Below are 24070 nucleotides of genomic sequence, written 5' to 3' on the forward strand. Positions count from 1 at the left end.
CCCCTGGCCGCGGTGTGTGCCGGGAGGCGGCCGGGGCGGGCCGGGACAGGGCCGTGCGCGTGCCATGGCGACCTCGCGGACGTTCTTGAAGCGCACGCGGGCGGGCGCCGTAGTGAAGGTGGTGCGCGAGCACTACCTGCGCGAGGACATCCCCTGCGGCGTCGCTGCCTGCCGCCTCTGCCCCCCGCGCCCCGCCGGGCCCGGCCCCGGCCTGCAAGCGCAGCCCAGCGGCGCCGCCAGCAGCCTCTGCCCCGGGCCGCACTACCTCCTGCCCGACACCAACCTCCTCCTCCACCAGGTAAGCGGCTCCCGGCGGCGGCTGCCGCCTCGGTGGAGACACAGGCCCGGGCGCCGGGGAGGGCCCGCCGCTTCCCTCTGAGCCCGGCCGGGCTCCCTGTGGAGCCTTTAGTCCTGCTTCAGCCTTGATTAAACCTATGCGGGTGTGAGTTACCCCGCGCCACTTAAGCCTGGGGTTCAGGCATCGTTCCTCGGGAGGCGCGTCTAGCAGTGCCCTGTCGGGCCGGGGTCTGTCTTCCCGTTGTCAGTTGTGTCTGCTTGATCCCCGAACGCGTAGTCTTTTCTTCCTCTGCCAGCTGCTGAGGAGGCCTTCAGCATCACCGAGTCTAGTCTCGTTTTAGACTATACTCCGGCTTTGTTTTGCTGCCTGAACAGTAGTAATAAAGAACAGCGAATTTTTTGTTTGTTGTAGACTGGTATGGGTTGAGAAGTCAGGCAAGGAGAGTGAATATAGATTACTTGGGAGATGAGCACAACACTTGCATGTTTTAGCAGTTACTCATCACAGAAGTTGTAAGGATGGATTTTTTTCCATACTTAAGGAATGTTAAGGGATATTTTCAGTCTGTTACCCATGGACTTCTTGGTGTTTGTTAGTAGAGTTTGTATATGCATACTGTAGAGCCCTCTGAGATTGTGCCACGTTATGCTGCCATGAACTGGCGCAGCGGGGATTGGGAAATCTTGGTAACAGTAAGAAAAGGTTTTACTTAGCAACTGGAACAGGATTGCAGTAGTAAGACTTCGCCTGGTAGTTCAGCTTGTACGTAAAATAATACTGGATTTCTGCCCTATGAACATGGCTCTAAGTCTTTTAGGTCATCTAAACATCAGGTGCAGAGAAGTTTGGCATTGTTTTTAATTCTTTTAGGATAATCTTCTTCTCATCCTCTATTTTCTTCAAGTGTTCGTTGTACCATTTTACCACGTCTTTCGGAGATGTGTCTGCACAGTTCCTTGCCCCAAGCTTAGGAAATTAAACTCACCTTTTTTGCCTGACAGGAGCATGGATTTTTGGTGTACATTTGTGTCTCTTGCCACAGCACAGCTGTCAGAAGTTAGCAAAGAAAACTGCTGAAAAATTGTTAACAAATTTCCTCAAAAAAAATGGTCTTTGGAAAGGTAAAGAGCAGCTAACAGAAGTCTGGTTGATTTGAATCTATGGAAATTAAAATTGCAGTGCAACAGTGGGATTGTTTTTGGAGAACTTAAACCTACACGTGCACAGGCATGTGCGTGTTAGCTGTGCAACAGTGGTCAGGTACTATTTTATGACTTATGTTGCTCACAAAGACATATGCCAGACAGCCTTTAAATTATGTTGGATTTTTCTCAGATTGTGCATAGGTGTATCTTGTTTACGAAGATTATAATTTACAAGAACCCATTTTATGTAAACAAAATTTCTAGTGTACACCTGGCCTTAAATTTGCGTGGAGTCCTGCGTATGTTATGGCTGAATTTGGTGGAAGTCAGAATAAGCCCTTATCTTGACTTCAGCAAAATTCAGGTCATGAAGAGGCTGTGAAATCCTGTTTGAACTTTTTGCCCACAAGCAGGAGGAAGCAGCTTGATGTACTGTTCAGTTTCCCAAAGGTGAGAGAGGGCAAACCCAGTGCATTTCATTATTCATGTTAGCTTTTCACGTATTGTGGTGGTTTAGCCCCTGCCGGGATCTGAGACCATGCGGCCGCTGCCCCTCCCCCACAAAGGGAGTGAAATACAAAGCCCCGAGACTGAGATAAGGAAAGGTTTAATACAACAGTGCAATAGCAACACAACAAACAATAACAATAAGAATAACAGTGATAACAATGATCAGAGCAAAATGTATACCGATACAGCAGTGAGAGAACCAGCTGCGCCAACCCACGCGATCACCGATTCTTCCCGCGCTCGCACCAGGACATGACGTCAGCATGACATATGAATAACCCGGCTAGAGCTTCCCCCCACTGCTGGGGAAACGTAACCCTATCCTGGCTAAACCAGGACACGTATTAGCCAAATAAATATTTCAGGTCCTGTTATTGGACAGAATTAAACAACAATTTTGATTCATTTCCATTTTGTTCCTCAGATTGATATACTTGAAGATCCTGTTATTAAGAATGTCATTGTGCTACAGACAGTCTTACAAGAAGTCAGGAATCGGAGTGCACCAGTGTACAAGCGAATCAGGGACGTGATTCAAAACCCCGAAAAACATTTTTATTCTTTCACCAATGAACATCATAGGTAAGGTGTGGAATAGGGTATACAAAGTTGTACTGATGTCCAGTAAAAGAAACTGGGAAACAGAACTGGAACATGGGAACTAGGTAAAAGAATTAGACTGGGGTGCATACAACTGTATACTTCTGTGGAATCCTATTGGGAAATCGTTGCATGTTCCAAGAGGTTTTCTGGTTTATAATTGGTATAAGCATATATATTATGAAAAGGTGATTAGAATAAAGTTTATAGAGAATACTGTTAACTTGAGCAATGGAATAATGCTTTTCCATTTTAGTGTCCCCTTTAAACATATTCCAATGCTTTATTAATATCACCAGCTCAGCCTGTAGCTGAATGCAAAAAATCTGTTAGTTAGTGACAGAAAGATCTAAGAAATGAAGATGCAATTGATGCCTTTATTTGTGCTCACAGGTAGTTTCCAACACTGCAGTATCATAGTTTTAGGAATCTTGAATCCATAGTTCTAGCATCTTGAATGCAGTCCTCTTCGACAGTTAGTGAGAAGGTTGTATTAGAAATTAACACTTCCTATTTTTCTTTACCATTTTGTCTTCTGACCCTTCAGTGGCCTATAGTGTTATAAAAGGATATTATAAAGATATTATAAAAATTGGTACAGCAATGATTCTTTTGGCCTCACAACCTTGTTCTTGTTTGTCTAAAAAATTTTTGTAAGTATCGATAGATGTTGGGATTTGTCTTGTTTTGTTTCTTCCCCCTCCCCCCCCCCCTTTTTTTTTTTATTTATTTAGAGAAACATACATAGAGCAAGGGAGAGGAGAATCTTCTAATGACCGCAATGACAGAGCCATTCGGGTAGCAGTAAAATGGTACAATGAACACTTGAAGAAAATAGAGGATGAGGAGAAGATTCAAGTTATCTTTTTAACAAATGACAGAACTAATAAAGAGAAAGCTCTAGAGGAGGGAATAACTGCTTATACATGTAAGTGAAGTGGCATGAATGTTTTATTGCTCAGAGAAACAGGCTCAGCAGTCTCTTCCTATTTAAATCCCGTGCATCTCATTTATGTGTGTGCTTTTTGTAGGTGAGGAGTATATAAAAAGCTTGACAGCTAATCCTGATCTTGTAGATCGTCTTGCTTGTGTATCTGATGAAGGGGTATGTTTTTATTTTCTTTTTATAAAAGAAATTAATCACAAATGGTTTGCAGTATATTATTGGACACTGCATGTCAGGCTATTAGCATCAGTTTAGAATATGAGGACTCTGGACTTTATCACCATTTTGGCAATATAACTATTTGACAAATGAAAAAAGGAAATATTGCAGCTGGTTTTAGTGCTGCTTATATGCCTGTTAGTAGGTATCTAGTTATTTGTAAAAAGCCAGTTGCTTTAGATAACTGATGTGAAGATGAGAATAATAACAGTTGGTTAAAGGAAGTGAATCTTAGAAATAATGGAAACAAAATGAAAATTACAAAAGTGTGTATTGCAAACCATTTAGATCTTTGTGTCTGTTATTCAAAAGTTTATGTTAACTTACTGATCAAAAGCATTTTCTATCAAAAGCCCTGATTTTTGTGGTCAGTTAAGTTGATATAAGTGCAGGCTACAGCTCAGAGATGAGCTACATCCTGTTTTATTTCCTTGTGCTTTGTGTTTATCTGAATCAAGACTTACATTTTCATGTAAGACTGACATAGCTGAAAACTAACCACCAAAAAAATGGCAAGGTTAATTTCATCAGAGTTCTAACTGAACGAAGTGAACTGCAAGAGTGGGAAGAAAGTGGAGAACTCAGCTGATCTTCTCAGCTGTTAGCTGTAGTTCTTTCAGCTTTAAGTAATCGTCTGACTGTTCCAAAATTTAGTCCCAGTAATGTATTTTCTTAAGGTTTCATATAGCTTATGGTATATGTTACACTGAGTGTCATACTCTTTACTGTGTAGTACTATGGTAATATTTTCTTCACTAGGTATACATTTAGTCAGTATATCCAAATCAGCATAAAAGCATATGTCACTTGTGTAGTATCTTTTTAAGTAACTGCAGGCAAACAGGAAAAGAAAAGGAAGTATTCCTAGAATTGCCATGTTTCTATGTTAAGGCTTTTTAATGCTTCATTTAAAAAATTACTGCTTAACAGTAGTTTTTCATTATTGTGCATATTCATACCTACACATAGTTAAAATTTTAGAGTTTGAGCTTGAGTGTCATGTTCCTGAGCTTGGTGTTGGAATAATCATGGATAAAAAAGACTGAAAATTTCCCTTTTATTTTTTCTTTTTTTTAAAGAAAGAAATAGAAAGTGGAAAAATAATTTTCCCAGAACATATTCCTCTTAGCAAATTGCAGCAAGGAATAAAATCTGGTATTTACCTCCAAGGAACTTACAGGGCAAGCAGAGATAATTATCTTGAAGCTACTGTTTGGGTTCATGGAGATGCTGAAGAAAACAAAGAGGTGAGTTGTTCATTTTGTCTTCATGCTGTGAACTTTAACTTGCCTCAGTAATGACTTAAAATGTAATTCTTTCATGGTGACATCTGTTAATATGGATCATTATAGTCATTTTTCCTCTCTTGTGTTTTTTTCTGATATTTTTTGGTTTTGTTTATTTGTATGTATATAGACTATTGGAATGCTGACTGTGCTGTCCTTGAAAAGAGAATAATGTTTTTAAAATTACACTTTGTGCTTTGATAAAGTATTTGGTAAAAGAAAGCTGAATCTTAGTTGTTAATAGTTTTTCAATTAACTCCAATATACAACTTTTTAAAATTAATTTGAAATATATGGTGAAAGAGAAACAAGTTGGTCGGATTTTCAGAAGAACTGGTGAGCCCCTGTGGGGCTCTCTTGCTTTACTTCCTCTTGTTTTCATGCCTGGTGATGGGTAGATGGTCTGTTCCCCTCCAAACAGTTAGCCCATCTGTCTGCCTGCTGGTTTCTCTGTTGGTACGGTTGTACAGATGCTGTGGTAGTTGCCTCCTACCTCTCTATTTGTGGTGACAGCTGGAGGTGCTTCCCTGGCTCTCCATCTCTTTTATTCCTATTTCCCAGTAGTATGTGGAATCCCCTTGCCTGCAAAAATAGAAGAATTCTCTGTTTAATAAAAAAAATCTGGGGAAACCTAATTATTTTTATGGAGTCAATTGGAATCCTGAAATAATATCAGGATAAAATAATTTCAGGAAATGAAATAATGAAATAATTTCAGGATTCAGTACTGAAAGAAACCTAGGCAGAGGAAAAAAAAAATCGTGCCTTAAAATCTTCTTTAGAGTGCAGAGCCTGTTATACATGTATACTCTTCTGTTACACTGCTTTGATTTGGGTCTTCTGTTGCTATCATCATGAATATTTGCATTTTCATTTTGTTTTCTAAAAAATACAGATAATTATACAGGGACTGAAACATTTAAACCGAGCAGTTCATGAAGATATTGTAGCTGTGGAGCTGTTAGCAAAAGATGAATGGGTGGCACCGTCTTCAGTGGTCTTGCAAGATGATGGCCAGAATGAAGATGACATTGAAAATGAAGAGGAGAAAGAAAACATTGTATGAAATAAATAATTTTTTACTTAACTCTTAAGTTGAGAAATGTGAAATCTGCAGTACCCTGATAGTGTTAGCCTTCAGATTTATATGTTCTTTTTATACTATTGTGAATTTGGAAATTATAAAGCTTAATTGTAGTCCTACAGTTGCATTAAATATGTGATTATGTATAAAATTGATACTTTATAATTAATCCCAATCAGAAATTCCCACACTACATTGTTAAACTTAAACTTGAAAGTTACTGAGTGGTAGTCAGGTAATAATGTAAAGCTATATACCAGTGTGCAGATTAGAGTTTGCTAGAATAGGAGCAGGCGGTGTATCACAATGCCAGTCAGCTTTTATAGGCAATGCATACTTGTGGAACCAGTTGTAAAATATTCTTTAGCTTCTTGCAGTAATTCCGCTTAATGTGCGTGCAGTGCAGACACGTGTATACCCTGTCCAACAAAATACTTGCATTTCTTTAAAAACATGATCCTCCCACTGAATTCCTTGGGAATGTTTTTTAATTATTATGTTCAGAATTACTGGAGAATTTTAAAGCAACGTGAAAGGGCTAGAAATTAAGTAAAAGAAAACGGAGATAGTTGTGGAGTAAGCAGAGGACAAGACAGTATTTCTTCACAGTCTTTTTCTGCTGTTCTTTGTTTTTCTGAAATGATAGCCATTAAAAAATTACCCACAACGAAGGTGTCATGTCACATACTAAAAATATTAAAAGTGATGCAAAGCACAGGGAGGCATAGTTCTGTTTATGAAGTCATAATAGAATTGACAGTATTACAGTGACACATAAGATGTTACCACCAAGGTTGAAGATACATGCTATCATCAAACATGTTAATGTGAGTTCAGACAGTTTTGTATTTTTAATCCCTGTGTGTTCTATTAGCTGAAGACTTCTGTTAACAAGGACATGCTGAGACCTACAGGAAAAGTAGTGGGCATTATAAAACGAAACTGGCGACCGTTTTGTGGCATGCTTTCCAAATCACAGATCAAAGAGGTAAGGAAATAATCCAGATATTGTAAATGCAGATGCTTTTTTTTTCTTCAATTGGAAATGATTTGTTCCCTTTTCTGACTGTTAAAAGGCAAGGCGCCATTTGTTTACACCAGCTGATCGCAGAATTCCTCGCATTCGAATAGAAACAAGACAAGCAGATACATTGGAAGGACAAAGAATAATTGTTGCTATTGATGGCTGGCCCAGGAATTCCAGGTATCCTAATGTAAGTTTAAGCATTTCTTCTGAGCTATCTATCTGATTTTTATGTATTAAGACAGACATTTGTTATCTGCAATGCTGAGTAGCTTCAAAAAGTGTTGACGTGAATTTTAAGTTATTTGAGTGCCATTTGATGATGCAAATTAAGGAATTCCTTAAATGATTTAGTTTACTCTTACCCCCAAAACCAGGTATGTGTTATCATACTTAAAAAGCCTACTCCTCAGGTTCTGCAGTGAACATACATGTGCTAACTGAAGTGCTTTCTTTATTTAGACTAACCAGGACTGCCTTGTTTTAGTTATGTGTTCCTAGAAATGTGAACCTTTCACTGTGACTTTGCTCATCCACACACTGATCACTGGCAAGTAGTTTTAAACACATTGGCCAAATTCAATCAAATTGCCGGTGAGGCTGAGTAACAGACAATTAAGTTCTTTATTCTTTGTAAATAAACATCAGGCTATAAGAGAAATTGAGGACAGTAGCTTCGATTTTTGTTGAACACTAACTAGATTTTGAAGAGGCTTCCATTGGCCGTTGTGTAGGAATGCAGAGTTTGTGCTGAACAAGAGCACAGGTGTCTCACACAAGTGTAGAGAAATGAAGGAACTTTGGAATATATGGAAGGAGTGTTAAGACAAAAACAGCATTACTGCAGAAGATGAAAGACATGAGGGAGGAAGTAGACTTGATGTGGTATTAGGAATGGGATGTGTGGCATATCACGAACCCACAGAAAAATTAGACCTTGGTAGGTTTGCTGCTTATGCAGCAATGTTTTTTCTTTTTTGCAAAACTGAATTGCCACTTCTACAATTTTTGCAGTGTTTAACTGTGGAGAATTTAGTGGTGTTCTAGGAAAAGAGGGGGATGTATGCAGTTCAGACTTACTGAATCAATTAAATGTTTGAAATTAAATTTCTCTCATAAAGATGAGAAAGTTAACTGAAAAACCAAAGATTCCTCAATACTGTGTAGTTCAATATATTAATAACCTATGGGATAATCATCTCAAACTTATTTTTGATCAAACAGTATTGCTTGATGTGGATGTGTGTGTATATATTTGTATGTATATTGTTTCTCCCTCAGGGTCATTTTGTAAAGAGCTTAGGAAGTGCTGGAGATAAAGAGACTGAGACAGAAGTTCTTCTGCTTGAACATGATGTCCCTCATCAGCCTTTTTCCCAGGCTGTCCTTAGTTTCCTACCAAAAATGCCATGGAGCATTACAGAACAGGTAATAATTTTTAAATTATTGTAATAATTACTGTGCCTTCTCCTTCAAATCAAACCATGACATTCTTGGATATCCCAGTGCACCAAAAATAGAGGAGAAATGTTGTCCAAAACCATTTTGTCTTAGGGTGAGCTTTCACAGAATCATCTAGGTTGGAAGGGACCTTGAAGATCATCTAGTCCAACCGTTAACCTAACACTGACAGTTCCCAACTACACCATATCCCTCAGCGCTATGTCAACCAGCCTCTTGAACACCTCCAGGGATGGGGACTCCACCACCTCCCTGGGCAGCCCATTCCAATGCCTAACAACCCGTTCTGTAAAGAAATGCTTCCTAATATCCAGTCTAAACCTTCCCTGGTGCAACTTGAGGCCATTACCTCTTGTCCTATCGCTTATTACTTGGTTAAAGAGACTCATCCCCAGCTCTCTGCAACCTCCTTTCAGGTAGTTGTAGAGGGTGATGAGGTCTCCCCTCAGCCTCCTCTTCTCCAGACTAAACAACCCCAGTTCCCTCAGCCACTCCTCGTACGACACGTGCTCCAGACCCTTCACCAGCTTCGTTGCCCTTCTTTGGACACACTCGAGTAATTCAATGTCCTTTTTTGTAGTGAGGGGCCCAAAACTGAACACAGTAATCGAGGTGCAGCCTCACCAGTGCCGAGTACAGGGGTAAGATCTCTTCCCTGTCCCTGCTGGCCACGCTATTTTTGATGCAAGCCAGGATGCCATTGGCCTTCTTGGCCACCTGGGCACACTGCTGGCTCATGTTCAGCCGGCTGTCAATCAACACCCCCAGGTCCCTCTCTGACTGGCAGCTCTCCAGCCACTCCTCCCCAAGCCTGTAGCGCTGCTGGGGGTTGTTGTGGCTGAAGTGCAGCACCCGGCATTTGGCCTTATTGAAACTCATACGATTGGCCTCAGCCCATCGCTCCAGCCTGTGATTTCAGCTGGATTTCCTATGGAAACAAGGCCTCTGCAAGTTTTTGGGGTTTGGCTAAAACTGTGTTTGTTAGGGATAGACATTTTATGATAAAAAACATATTGCATGTTTCATTTAAAAAGTAAAATTTTAAATTTTGGGGGTTTTTTGCAAAGCAGAGAGACTACAAATAACTGTGACATCATCCCTAAGAGTTTTTTCTCTTGCTAAATAGCTTTGTAACAAAATGTGGTAGCCTGCGTCATTGATAAAATAATCTGAGGAGAGGAGCCTTTAATATGTTTCTGAGAAAGAGAAATCAATGTTTGCAGAATTGCTCCATTTAAATGCTGTTAGTCAATTTCAGGTTCTCCTCAGTAGCTTAAGTATAGGAAATGGTTGCTTTAGAATATGTGGAAAAATGTCATTAGGGAACAATATAAGCATGATGTGTTTTTGGGCTGGGCTGGTTTGTTTTGTTTTGGACTGGGCTGAGTGGGGTTTTTTTGTGTGTTTTGCGTATTTTAATTTCTTTAAGGTGGGCTACTTTAATTTATTACCTTCTCTTTCCAGTGTGGAAACTGAAGGAGGGACCTTTCTGTAAATTAGCTCTCTAAAAGTCAGTTGTGTAGTCTTAAGATACCTATCTAAGATACTTTTGTAGCCATTGTACAAACGTAGATACTTAGAAAATGTGCAGTTCCTTTCAACTGTCTAGTCGTCTAAGCCTTAGAAAACTACAGTTGAGAGCAATCATATGCTAAACAAATTGTCCATCAGGACATCAATCAAAATTTTACTTAAAATAATCTTGATTCCTGGTCCTGCTAATTCTAAGAGCGTGAGAAGATTGTGCTTGTATTCTGTTTCTCTTCCTGTCTGATGTAAAACAAAACCAATTTCAGTCATCTGTCTTATTTTTTCTATCACTGTAGTTTCTGCAGATCTGTTTTGATCTTATAAATAAATATGTCTGCAAACTTTGTCCTAAAACAAAAATACCACTCTGAAAATACTTGGTTGCTTTGGAAAATCTTATGCAAAGTGCCTTTCTCAAATGGTCATTTTTACTTTGATATGGAAGGTCTTCTTGAAAACAACTTTTTTTTTTTTTTTTTTTAAATTTCAGGATATGAAATACAGGGAGGACTTAAGGCATCTGTATGTTTGTAGTGTTGATCCTCCTGGCTGTACGGATATTGATGATGCATTACATTGTAGAGAAGTAGAAAATGGAAATATAGAGGTATTGTCCTTTTTTTTTTTTTTTTTTTAATTAGGGCAGTTATTTATTTACTTCTTCCTTTATTCTTTAAACAGTGCAGTAATGGTAATGACATGAGCAAAGCTCCAGATCTGTTGTGAAAGAAATTAATGGCGTTTGCACAAACTGCAAGATGGTAATAAAGAAAGAGAGTTGATTTGCATTACATCAATGTCAGAAGTGGGAATTTAATGTCTTCTAAATTCACTCTGCTTTCTGCTCTTTTGGCATGGGAAATTAACATAGAATTTATTTATTGCTTTAGCTAAGTATAAACATGGATATCTACAGCTAGGGTAAGGATCTATCAGTAGAAAAAGTGAAGCTACTGCTGCAATGCCTAAGGAATTATTATTTTATTTAAAAAAAAAAGGCATCAAAAAGCTACAGGCTTAACACCAGATCTCTACCCACTTATATCTGATTTAGGCAGGTTTTCTTCTTCATAAATTAATTTGTAATTGTAATAGCAGGGTGCATCAAAATGGAAGGTCTAGCAAACAGATTTGTAGTGAGCCTTGAAGAAAATAAAAGGGGTTATTTGAGCCCCCAGGCAAGAAGAATTGCATTGGTAATGAATAAAATTTTCCACTAAATGTGCGCATGCCCTTATTTTGTATAATTGCTGCAACAATTCATTTTTTTTAATATCGGTATGATAGGTTTTAATTATTCCTATTACTAAATATAGGAGCTGCTGAAGGGAACTGGGAATGGGTAAATTGGGTTGTAAATAAAAACTTGAGAAAGTTTCTTTCATGTTGAGAACTATTTATGTTTCGTAAGATGCATAATGTGATGCTTTTTTTTTAGGTTGGTGTACATATTGCAGATGTCAGTCATTTTATTCGTCCAGGAAATGCTTTGGATGAAGAGTCAGTAAAAAGAGGAACAACAGTATATCTGTGTGAAAAAGTAATTGTTTTCTATAGCTTTTTGTACAATTAAGCAGTTGGATTTTCATTGCTTTCCTCTTTTAATTCTTCAGAGTAGAGACATTCTCTCTAAACGAAGGGAAAAAAAATAGATTCCTTTGGGCTGCACCTAATTTGCCTAAGACTATCAAAATGAAGGTGTTTTCTGTCATTTGGCCTGCACAGCAAGAGGGAGAAATTTTTTTTTTTTTTCTTTTTATATCCATTATCTGGAGAATATCCCTTTCAACTCCTGTTTGAAGCATTAAAAACATAAAGTTATGAAACGAGTGCTGTTTTAATACTGATCTGAAACTGCAGAAGTGGCCTGTTTCTGTCTTCTCCATTGTTTTTTCTTGTGATAGCTAAGTCTGTTGTTTTCTATGATTTGTATTCATTACAACTGTACAGTTAGTCCTGTTTATTTTAACATTTCTTACAGACCACAATTTCTTTTCAGAAATAACTTACTAAAAATCTGATAATTAAAATGGATCTTGGAATGAAGTTACACTGAAGTAGCTTACTTTTCTTTCAGAAATCTGAGCTTTCTTAGCAAAAAATAGATATTATTTCCAAGCTTTTAGTATATTAAAAATCTGGAAATTAAGACACATACTTATAGCTAGTCATGATTTTTATTCTTTACTTTGCAGAGGATTGATATGGTTCCAGAGTTACTTAGTTCCAACTTATGCTCCCTGAGATCTAATGTGGACAGGTATATGTATATGATACATACTTTGATCCTGACAAGGAACTCCAGATGTTTATATGTGGATTTTAACAGATTTTCCCCCCTTCTCTCTCTCATAGACTTGCATTTTCGTGTATATGGGAGATGAATCATAAGGCTGAAATTCTAAAAACCAGATTTACAAAGAGTATTATTAATTCCAAGGTTAGTCACATAAATATTATTCCTTTTCTGGAAAAAAGCTGGAGACCTTTCTATAAAACCAGTTATCAACAGACTTGATAATAAAGTTTTCTTCTTTCTGTTTATTGTTTTGTATTTTCTTAGAATTAGAAAATAACACTTAAATCCTAAAAATAAAGGCATGTTTGATTCTGCTCTGTTCTTTTAAACTTCTGAGGCTGCAATGTTTTTTTGTCCAGTTACTTTGTGCTTTTTAAAGTATAAATGTATTGACATATTTTATATGGTTGGTATATACCAATTAGTCATAATTTTCAGTTAAATTCAGTGGACTCTGTAGGTGTTCAATATATTTTATTAGACCTCTAATGTATAAAATACAACTGTGATCAGCATAAAAAAACACTCTTAAGTGCCTGATATTTCTTAACGTCTTGCATAGATCTGTCCTGGTTTGTCCATTATTCTTTGAGAATGACAGAATGAGAATTTAGGTGTTGAATGTAAAGCTTTGCATTACTGTGAAGCAACTGTGACAGCAAACTGCAGTTTCTGCAAGATAGAACTATGTTTTTCTTTTCAGTATTCAATTATGTATCACCATGTCTTTTTTTAACCTCTTCAAGGCTTCTCTTACATATGCCGAAGCACAGATGAGAATTGATTCAGCAACTATGAATGATGATATCACAACCAGCCTACGTGGACTAAATAAATTAGCAAAAATTCTGAAGAAGAGAAGAATTGATAATGGGTAGGTAAACCATGTGCTGTCCCTGTTTTTTTCCTGGCTATTTTTTGCTGTCAAACTGTATAATGGTCCTCTCTGTCCATTTTTCCAGTGAAAATCTTTTGAAAGAGAAGTATTTTGGCATTTTGATTTGCATAAAAATGCCTGTCTTCATTTCCCTGAAAATATAAACTGAGGATGTTAACTTTTCCTTCACAAGATCAATCAATATGGATGTCTTATTACAAAAACACAACCAGAGGAGTAGCATTTGAAATCTTAGGAGCTACAATTGATGTGTGTCAGCATCATAATTTCTGCTAATTTGAACATTAATACCATAATTTTATCTTTAATTTCTGCTAGTTTTTTAAATTTCTGCTAATTTTAAATTACAGTTTCATGATAAATCCAGATGTTGTGTACAGGCTTGGAACTCAGCTGCTGTATCTGCTTTACTGTAATTTAACATCACTTTCTGTCTTCCAGAGCCTTAACACTTTCCTCACCAGAAGTTCGTTTCCACATGGACAGTGAAACTCATGATCCTATTGATCTGCAGACTAAGGAGCTCAAGTATGCGGTTTATTTTCCTCAATTAGTTAATTCGGGGCAGGGATCACATTAAAGACATGTTTAAGTAGCAACATTTAGTTAATAGTATACAAAATTCTTATAATAGTGCAGGACAATCATAGAATTACAGAATGATCTGGGTTGGAAGGGACTTTTAAAGATCGTCTAGTCCAAAGCCTCCTTCCATGGGCAGGGACATCTTTCACTAGATCAGGTTGTTCAAAGCCTCGTCCAGCCTGGCCTTGAACACTTCCAATGATGGGGCATCCAACACTTCTCTGGGCAAGCTGGTCCTAGAAAAGAGAATTCCCCTGGATTCTACTGCGCTACTTATGAAGCAAGTTTTGAACTGTGTGCTTCATATATGAATTTAAGTCTTTACTACTGTTTCAAAGGAGCACTAAGGTCCAAACTCTACATCCTACTGGCTTCTCTGTGATACTCTTCTTCTACGGTATTAGCAAAGGAGAGAAAGTAGAGCTTACTGAAACCTTAACATGCGCAGAGTAATACAGATAATCTCACTGAGTTCTAGAAACGCAGCTACTGATTCAGTTTTTGAAGATAAAATACTTTCTCTCATACTACTAAGTGTAGATTCTAGCACAGAAACTTCATTATGTATACTGTCACAACACCATGTTATGGTGTACAACATGGTGCTTTCAAACAATATGCACAATATTTGAACAGTACTCTTAGGAAGAAATCAAGAGGCTTATCTGTTGGTCTTTTGGAGCATTTTTCTTTAATTTGTTATTCCAGAATATTTTAGGTTTTTATCTTCCAACTCAATATTTTAAACTTAAATATTATGGTTTTAGTCTTAAAAAGGTTGGCCTAATTGTCTAAGTGTTCAAAACCACTAGTTATATAATATTGTTATGATGGTGGAATGTTTCTTCATTAGACACTCAAAGTAAATACATAGTTTAATGCTTTTCTAACAGTATAAAATATTTTATGTTGATAGAGAAACAAATTCAATGGTTGAAGAGTTCATGTTGCTTGCCAATGTCTCTGTGGCACAAAAAATTTACGAAGAGTTCCCGGAGTTTGCCTTGCTCCGGAAACACCCTGCTCCTCCCCCATCAAATTATGACATCCTAGTGAAGGCTGCAAAGTCCAAGGCAAGTTTTTACCATGCTAATTAAGTTAATTAATTATAAAAAACTGTGTTTTTTCTTGGGCCATTTACCCAAGAATAAGTGTTGGAAAGCAGTATTGTGAAAGTATTTTGAAAGCTACACTTCGAAATTGCTGGTACTTCTAGCAAGATAACTGTACCTCTAGGTGAAAGGAAGAATCTTGTGCTTTTAAAACACTTTCTTAGGTAAAGAAAGCAAATCAGTCTTCAAGCGTTTAGTATTGTTAACTCTTGTGTGCTGTGCCTGTTTCTCCTCTCCAAGCCAGGAGTGATTTTTGAGCCAGTTTTTGGATTCAGATCACGTAAGTTATTGATGTAGTTAACAATTGGTCAGTCACATCAAATAACGTCTCTCTTAAAGTCAGGAAGTGAGAAAATGTGTTCGTAAGTGTTGATAGTTTCCATCCTCTCCTTAGATCAGCTAGAGGTTAATTTAGCCTGATTTAATTAATAAATCTGAACTTTTAACTTTCTAGTCATAGTGATGTGCATTCAAATTTCCTTTCCCTTCAAGTCTTTCTGCCCTAACCCCCCTTTTTTTTTCCTAGCGCAAGAGAAAAACTCCCAAATTCTACCAGTGTAAGATTAATAGACAAGCCCAAACCCAGCCCATTTTGTCTTCCACTGCTATAAAACTGAAATAATGATAATTATTTCATTTGTACTTGGAAAATTATTTTTAAACTACCATTTTATTTGGAAACCTAAATTCCTGTGCATAGACATTCATTTAATAAACCGAAGTGGCTTTTCACTACTCTGACACAACCATCACAATTAGGTATTAATATGCTATATTTTTGTTACACTTCTAAAAAATGCATTTTACCATAATACATATGGCATAATTTGATCTCTAGATCTTATTTTGTTGTCAGTGGTGTACATGAAGGAAATAACATTCAACTGATCATGTGATGAAAACTTACTTTGTGTGACTGGAAGTTAAAAATGCATGATGTTTTTTCACACTACCTGAATTTTTATCAGGGAACAAAATGTCATACAGTACTAGTTTTACAAATCACTTTGCCAAGTATAAGTTTTAATAATTTTGTGGAGGAAGTACAAGGTCAGTTACTGCTTATGTTGTGCTTGGATGAGAATCTTTGTGTGGCATAAATACTTTTTTTTTTTTCATACCCCTTCTGATTGATTTTTTTCCATCCCTTGATTGCATAAAAGGAAATAAACAACTTGTTAGCATAAAGTGTTTCCTAGTTCTGAATGGATGTCTCTTCTGAATTCCTAGGCTACTGACTTGGCTTTTCATTTTTTGCATAGAGCACTAGTAATAATGAGGGAGGGACCTGTGCATGGGTGGATTTTTGGTTTTGTAATAGTGGCATTCCGGTAGGTCATTAGGTGTGACATCTGTGCCAGTTGCTAAGATTAGCTGTTAAATTTCTGCTTATACTCTGTTAATATTTGCTAGTAATACCTGACTATTTTTTCTTCCCTCCTTTCAGAATTTGGAAATTAAGACAGATTCAGCAAAGGCTTTAGCTGAATCATTAGACAAAGCTGGCTCTCCTACGTTCCCCTATCTAAATACACTGTTGCGAATTTTGGCCACTCGCTGCATGATGCAAGCTGTTTATTTCTGCTCTGGAATGGATAATGATTTTCATCACTATGGTTTAGCCTCACCTATTTATACCCACTTTACCTCACCAATTAGAAGGTACTTTTATTTTATGAAAGTTTCAGAGAACAACAATATGTGATTTATTTGTGAAGAAATTCTATTTTAAATTGTGGTGTTGTCCATTTAAAACAAAATACTGTTTCTGTTCAGCTTTAGATTTCAATTGAAACAGCAGTGGCTTTACATGGTGATCTGTCTTCATGTAAGCTCCCAGGTTCATTCTCTATGACTCCTAAGGTCTAATAAAATGTTTTAAAATGACTCATAAAATTAAGAGAAATACACCCCTAATGCATATCTCTGGCATAGAAATGCACTTTGGGATCAGTTAGCATTATATAAGTCAACCAGAGACTGAGGTAGTTTGGCCAGTCATTTTTCAGGTGGAAGCTGTGTTTAAGTTTGGAGGATATGAAAACATTGCTAAATTTGAAACTTGCTGTTGTAGCTGTTGCACTGTAATGAAATCATAAATCTTGGAAAATGGGGGGGTATTTTTCTTTTTAACCAAGATCTAAATTTTGAGGAAAATAATTGTCACCATATTTTGCTCCTTAGAAACATTTCAAGTGAAATGTCTTATAGGTGTATTAAAATTCCTATGCATTTGTGTGGATAATTTGTGGAGCTTCTAAGAGTCCTAATAGTAAATTTTAGTTGCCTACAGATGTGTGACAAAGTTCCTGGCTGCAGTTCTACTGAAAGTTATGTAACAATAAGTTCAAGTGCGATGATGCTTTGCAGATCGATGGCATTGAAATACCATTCTACGCTAAATTTGTCTAGTTCATCGGAAAGGGAAGAGGGAGTGGCTTAAGCTGCCATGGTGAAACATCATTCTTTAGTACAAAAATAAAATTTCGTTTCTTCTTTGTAAGCATTCAACAATACAGGCTCTCTTAGTAGAATTTAGTACAGAATTTATCTTAGAAAATAGCATAATACACTCTGCAGAGTCAGAATGGATCTTTGGTCAGCAAAGAGAGTGATTCTGAATTAATACAGGGAGTTACCAGCAGATCATCATTGTTACAAAATCTTTTTGATCTATAAGATTCATAAAAACGAAATTATATTTAGAATTGGGGTTTGGGTTGGTTTTTTTTTTAAAAGTACGTTTTGATATGTCATATAATCTTATCTTTTCAGGTATGCTGACATTATAGTCCATCGACTTTTGGCAGTGGCCATAGGAGCAGACAGTACTTACCCAGAACTTACAGATAAGCATAAACTAGCAGATATGTGTAAAAATCTCAATTACCGACATAAAATGGCTCAATACGCACAAAGAGCATCTGTTGCATTCCATACACAGGTAAGTAGTTTTGAAATGTCAGGATTAACTATGGACAATTTGTGTTGATTTTGAAGGAAGGGTGGGAACACTGAGTTTTGCTTTGTAGGGCAAAACCGAGCAAGTCTGCAGGAATGATTAAGAATGAAGGCTGCTCCTGTGAAGAAAGGCGTCAACGTTGCATAGCTGGTTCTGAAAACATTAGAATAATGGCATTTTGAGGATTCTTTTTACTTCTTTTTTATAAATGCGATGAATGCTTAATACTATAGTAATGTTATAAACCATTCATGGGATTTTTTTTAATCTTCTTTCATTATATGGTGTGTAATTATCACTAAGTATAGATTTGTATTTAAATGTTTTTATTTTTTTAAGCCAGTATACTTGTAGTCCAAAAGAGAACATTCTTGTGCTTTTTTTTCTTATTCATGTATTTTACTTTTGTTACAGCTGTTCTTCAAAAACAAAGGAATAGTGAATGAAGATGCATATATATTATTTGTAAGAAAAAATGCAGTTGTGGTTCTGATTCCCAAGTATGGGTTAGAAGGAACAGTCTTCTTTGAAGAAAAAGGTAAACCAACACTAAGACTGGATTACAACAATGAGGTATGTTTTCTAAGGTTTATAAGCTTTGTCTTAAATGCCTTTATTTTTTGATTTGGTAAATGAGCAGAATGACTATAATCTATTATAGTTGGATTTAGAAGGGTAGGAGAGGCTTTTCTAAATGCAAGTTTATTAATCTGTACTAGTAGTAGTGCCACTGTGGTTTTTGTAAGTCCAAATAAACAGGTTCTGACAGAAATTGGTTTCTGTAATAGATACTACTAATATCTAATTATCAGAGTAAATACCACAAAAATGTATATACCACATATTATGACACGCTGAACACTCAGGACAGTAATTTTGTGTTCCTTTTTACTGACACATACCACTAATAATTTCCTACAAAAATATTTTTATAAAAACATTGTAAGCAGTGAGTTTTTATACGAAATACAGTGAGTATTTATACAAAATTTGAACTTACAGGTACCGTCACTTACTGTGGAAGACACAACATTACATGTATTTGATAAAGTTAAAGTGAACATTATGTTAGATGCTTCCAACATCCAACATCAGAAAATTCGGATGGTGTTGGTAGAACCAAAGGTAAGCTACAAGGTTTGTGATTCATAGAAACATATTATCCTTCAGTAATCTTAAAAACTCAGCATACGGTAAAATTGAAATTTAAGGCAGAAGAAAAAAATGATTTAGCAGCAGATTGTAGCGATTGCTCCATATCTGCTCTCAATAAAACACAGGTCTGCTTTCACTGGCTGTTGAAAAGAACAGAGGGTTCTAAATTAAATTTCCCTTCTGGGCCCATCAGGGATATTTCCACTGATGGGAAAGATGATGATTTGCTGAAGTAATATCTTTTGAATTTCACGGTTCTATAATCAAATCTCCCTTTTGAAAATCTGCCAAAACTCAGTAGGATCTTCTTTTTGCTCCAATAAATTACAGTGTAACTGTGATGGGTAGCTCAGAAGGAAACTCTGTATAATTGCTGGCTGTAAATGGCAGTCCTTTCTTACAACTTCCACAATATAAAAATTCTCTCTGGATAATGTTGTAAGAACTGTAATGTCCTAATAACTGTGTCTCTGGTCTTAAGACTTTTCAATTCTACCTGCTTAGTGCATCTGGGACACTGGGATTTTCACCTGGTCTCACACCTCAGGCCTGCTGAGTATTTTGCATGCTGTTACAAGGTTGTGTACTTTCATACAGTTACATTTGACTTTTGTGGTAAACAGATGATTGCAGTAATTCAGTATCCATAATGATGGAGGAAAAAGAAAACCCAAAATAAGCAAGAGTTCCTTGTTGTTTATACAAACATTGTTATTTCTTTTTTCTGAGAAATCTGTTTCCAAACACATGTAACCATTCTGATCTTTGAGCTGTTCTATCAGCTTGAGTTGAAGGCAATCCTCATGATTTTAAAAAACGGGAGTAGATAATGAAATCTGTAGTAGAAGGAAACCTTGCATCCTGCTGTGCATTCACATGCTGAGCTGCCCACTGCTTGTGCTCACCAGATAGTGTTTGTCAGAGCTGCTGTTGTGGGTATAACTCAGGGACATGTCTGTTGCAATGACACCAGTCCCCGAGGGACATGCTTTGTTCATTGAAAATAGTCACAAAGTAAGGCTAATACAAGCTGATTTTTTTTTTTTTTCTTTTCCCCTCCCCTTCCCTTCTTGTACTTAATAAATTTCTGTGAAGGTCCTTGTTCTATAGTGAAGCCAATATTATAATTTTAGCTTATCCCTTGGTACAGGAATGGCTGTCCTGGTTAATCCAAAATACTGTGTCATCCTAAACATGTTACTAGTTAGTCCTCCTTCCTGGTAAGGAATGAGTATATAGGAGTAAGATGCACATACGGTGATCATTCCCTTTGTGTCCATTCCAAGCTTCCAGCAATTTACAGCTTAAATACTGTCTCACCCAGAGGTACACATCTTCATGTTCAGTAGATAGTCTTGTTCTGTGAATTGGTTTAATCACTTCTTTTCCCAGCTTACACTTCTGACTCCCACAGTATCTTCTACCAGTGAGCTGCACTGCTCACTGTGTATAAAAAAAGTACTTAACCTTTTGTTTGTTTGAAGCATGATGCCTAGTACTGTTACTTGATGACATACTGCATTTCCTACACTGTGAAAAATAGTCTTTTATTCCTGTTCACCATTCCCATGCCACTCAACTCTATATACTTCTATTACCCACTATGTTAGTTCCTGCTTTTCTGGAAACTATTTCATATCTTTGATCTTCCTCATCACCTTTATGTTTTTGTAGTTCTGTTATACGATTTCTTTGAGCTGGAACAGAAGCATGTGCATGATTCTGAATGTGAGTGTGCCATAGATCCATACAGGATCACACACGTAGAGCTACATACCGGTTTTGTTGTGTTGTGTTCAGTGGGAACACTTCGCATCATCTTTCTTTCCTTCTAGTATCAAGACCGGTTTTAAGCAGTGAGTTTATACACACCAACAGTTGCTAGCAGACGGTTTTACAGTTGCTTTTAGAACAGAACAGTGTCTAGTCCTGGTGCTGTTAGTGTTCTTCTTGCCAGTTTGTTCTAAACCTTTTTTTCATGATTGTCATTCATAGCAGTTTTCTTGATGTTGGTCTTAATTTTCTTGAGTGCTTCAAATACACTCTGATTACCTGTTTTTCATGCCTGCTTTAGGCTTCTACTATTGTCAAGCCATCCATTGATGGAGGAACAAGGAAGAATTTCCTGCCTCTCACTTTGAGAATTTTTATTATTGTTCCTCAGTCTTTTGGGCTTGTTTGTTTACCTTAATTTTGCACTTATTTCTTCATTTGGACAAGATTTTCATTTAAAGGATGTCTGTTGACTTGTAATACTATCATGCTACTGACTTTTTTTAACCGTTCTCTTGAAATTCTGTTGATAAATGGCATATTCTTACTCAAAGTCTTTTTAAACTCCATCTTGCTCCTGAAAGCATTTTACCTTTTTGCAACCCCCTTTAATAAAATCTTTGTTAAATTCCTTATTGCTGATGTAATGCATTTTAAGCTTTGGTGGTTTTCTATTTCTACCATGGTGCTGCATTTTGAGTGAGTACACTAAAATCAGTATTAAAGGGATGGTCCTGTGGGTAACCTCTTGAGCAGGGTTCTCAGGCAAGAGTTGCTTCTCCCTTTTTAGTCAGAGAACCCATGACTAGTTGCTCCAAGTAACAGGCCTTTTTGGCACCTAGAAACCTAGACTCTGTCTTGAGCCTTCTTGTGACATTTACTCATTGAAGATAACTTATTGTTAATATGTTACCTGTTCTCACAGCCTCTCCAATACTCCTTAGTATGTCATCATCATCGCCATCCTAATTAGCTGACCAAAAACGGCAGTGGGTTTAATTACAGCATAGTACTGTGGTGGGTTTAATTACAGCATAGGTGCCCATGTTACTCTAGTACAACTAAATGACTCTTCTAGTGATGTATGCTGTTGTTGCTTTCACATAATTCATAACCTGGTCTGAAAGCCCTTGTGATCAGCTTCCTTGCATCAAGCTTCCACAGTGTCCATTACTTTCTGTAATCAGCCATTACCATTTGCCCACAGATTTCAAGTGTAGAGGAGCATTCATGGGTCTGATCTTGGTCCATTGTTCTATGAACCCTACTTCAATGAGCTGTATTTCATTGTAGCCTGCTTCACTCTTCTCTGCTTGAATGCCTCTCATTTCCATGTTACCAAAGAAAGCCAAGCATGCTTCTTGATGACCTTTCCTTTGGGACAAGTCATTCTCTGGAAGCATACAGGCTCTACTCCATTCTTGTTCCTTGCTTTAGAAGTCTGTTTTCCACTTATTTCAAAAGTTTTTCCAGTTTCTACGAAAGCTAAATGCCTTTTTGCTATGCCATGTCCCCCCTGACAGGGCCTCTGCTTGACAGGAGCAGCACTTCAGCAAACACTGCAGTGGTGATTGTTCTAACAGCAAACTGAAAATCATTAGGTTAAGACCCCTTTTCACCTCTCATTCATACCCCCTGTCTACCCCTTTGCCAAAAGTACCCATTTGCTTCAGTATGGCAGACAGCTGAAAAGGCAGCATAGAATCTGTTGCAAAAAACCTGCTGGCAGGTTCGAAGGGCTGCTGCTTGGATTACCCTTAGCTTTTTCCAGCTTTTACTTGAGCATTCTCGCTGTGATTGTTACATGATGGTGGACACTCCTAGATGACTAACAATTTTCTGATGTTGACATAGTGTTTGTAAAAGGTCCATACAAGTAAACTGAAGTTTTATCAGGATAGTATAAGCTAAAATTAAGTGTTCTGACTTCTAATTCATTTCTTACTGTAGGTACTGGGAAATGATGTGCCTGCAAACCTGTCTACAGAGATAAGCAGCAAGAATGAACCGCAGAAGAAGAAAAAGAAGCTATGAAAATAGCTGAATAATAGGATTAATATGAAGTCACACATGAATTACTTGGTTTTACTTATTTTTTCCCTAGGGGCAAAATGCTAGAAACAGTTTTTGTTTACTTTTAAATACACATTTTAATAATTTGTAAAACTGGCTTTTTAAAAAAGAACTTTTTATATGTATGCAGGAGAAAACAGTTTTAAAACAAAGTATGTCTACAGTTTCATCTTGTGGGTGAAAAATAAATGTTTCTGCAAAGTAAAGAGATAGTTGTAGGTTGTTTGTTGGGTTTTTTTGCACAGCTTTAAGTCTATGCAAGAGCTTGACAAAAGTCAGTCCCTTCAGTGCATTCTCTTTAGCACTGCAGAACTGAAAGAAGTAGTTGTGCTAGGTACTGGTCTTAAGTGCTAACAGAATTTACTCTTGAAACCTAAATTCCAGAGACTCTCACTTTCTTCTGGGAAAATTCTCTTTCAGACCAGATCAGCTGTGTATATATGCACATGCTATGGAGGTGGAGAGAGAAACCATATCAAAGAAGTGCATTAGTCTTTGTCTTGGACCTTCAGGCAATTTAAAATCAATGCTTAGCTTCTGATCAACTGCCTTAAAAAGGATGGAAACCATCAGTTTTATTTGTATTAATTACACAAAAATCCACAAATAGCAAGAAGTTTTGCAGTGATCATTCCAGCTTGTATTGCCAGGATGCTGCCGAGTTAGAATTCTTAGTTGGAATTCTCAAAAAAGCCTCAAGTGTTTTGTGCCTTGAACTGCACTGTTACAATCAAGCTCCATCACCTGCCTCTGTAGTCATAAAACATGTTTTATGTGCTGTGAGGACTCAAGTAATTTTAGGTGTGCTCCTAGACTCAGTGCTGAACTCCCACCACAGGGACTTGGAGGTGGTTGCTACTGAATTCGGTAAAAATATCCTCTCAAGTGCTGGGGCTTAGAGTAGTTTTCAGAGACCAGTTCTGGTGGTGCCAATTTCTAGCTCTCAAAGCCAAGGAACTGCAATTCCACATACTACAGGTGTGTCTCAGAGATCCTTCTTTGAAGAGTTACAGCTCATGAAATTCCGCACTAGTCACTCCTCAGCGCTTTCCTTGGGTAATCAGTGGGTCACAGTTGATCAATACATGGTTGTCACTTGGTCATATTGAC

The 24070-nt window shown here is 37.3% G+C and overlaps 1 protein-coding gene across 1 annotated transcript; it reads left to right on the forward strand.

Moving 5' to 3' along the window:
- The first annotated feature begins 26 nt into the window (after window positions 1–26).
- Window positions 27–23168, forward strand: DIS3 (DIS3 homolog, exosome endoribonuclease and 3'-5' exoribonuclease). The gene is made up of 21 exons (XM_074815535.1): window positions 27–298; window positions 2378–2535; window positions 3288–3481; window positions 3585–3658; window positions 4798–4965; window positions 5900–6064; window positions 6963–7076; window positions 7165–7302; window positions 8394–8540; window positions 10594–10710; window positions 11542–11643; window positions 12299–12363; window positions 12459–12543; window positions 13149–13276; window positions 13742–13828; window positions 14802–14958; window positions 16445–16659; window positions 17773–17941; window positions 18374–18532; window positions 18962–19084; window positions 22838–23168. The coding sequence occupies exons 1-21, from the start codon at window positions 65–67 to the stop codon at window positions 22919–22921; spliced, it is 2883 nt and encodes a 960-aa protein (XP_074671636.1). The 5' UTR covers window positions 27–64; the 3' UTR covers window positions 22922–23168.
- Window positions 23169–24070: the final 902 nt, after the last annotated feature.

The sequence above is a fragment of the Strix aluco genome, chromosome 2, assembly GCF_031877795.1.
Source record: "Strix aluco isolate bStrAlu1 chromosome 2, bStrAlu1.hap1, whole genome shotgun sequence".
NCBI classification, from domain to species: Eukaryota; Metazoa; Chordata; class Aves; order Strigiformes; family Strigidae; genus Strix; species Strix aluco.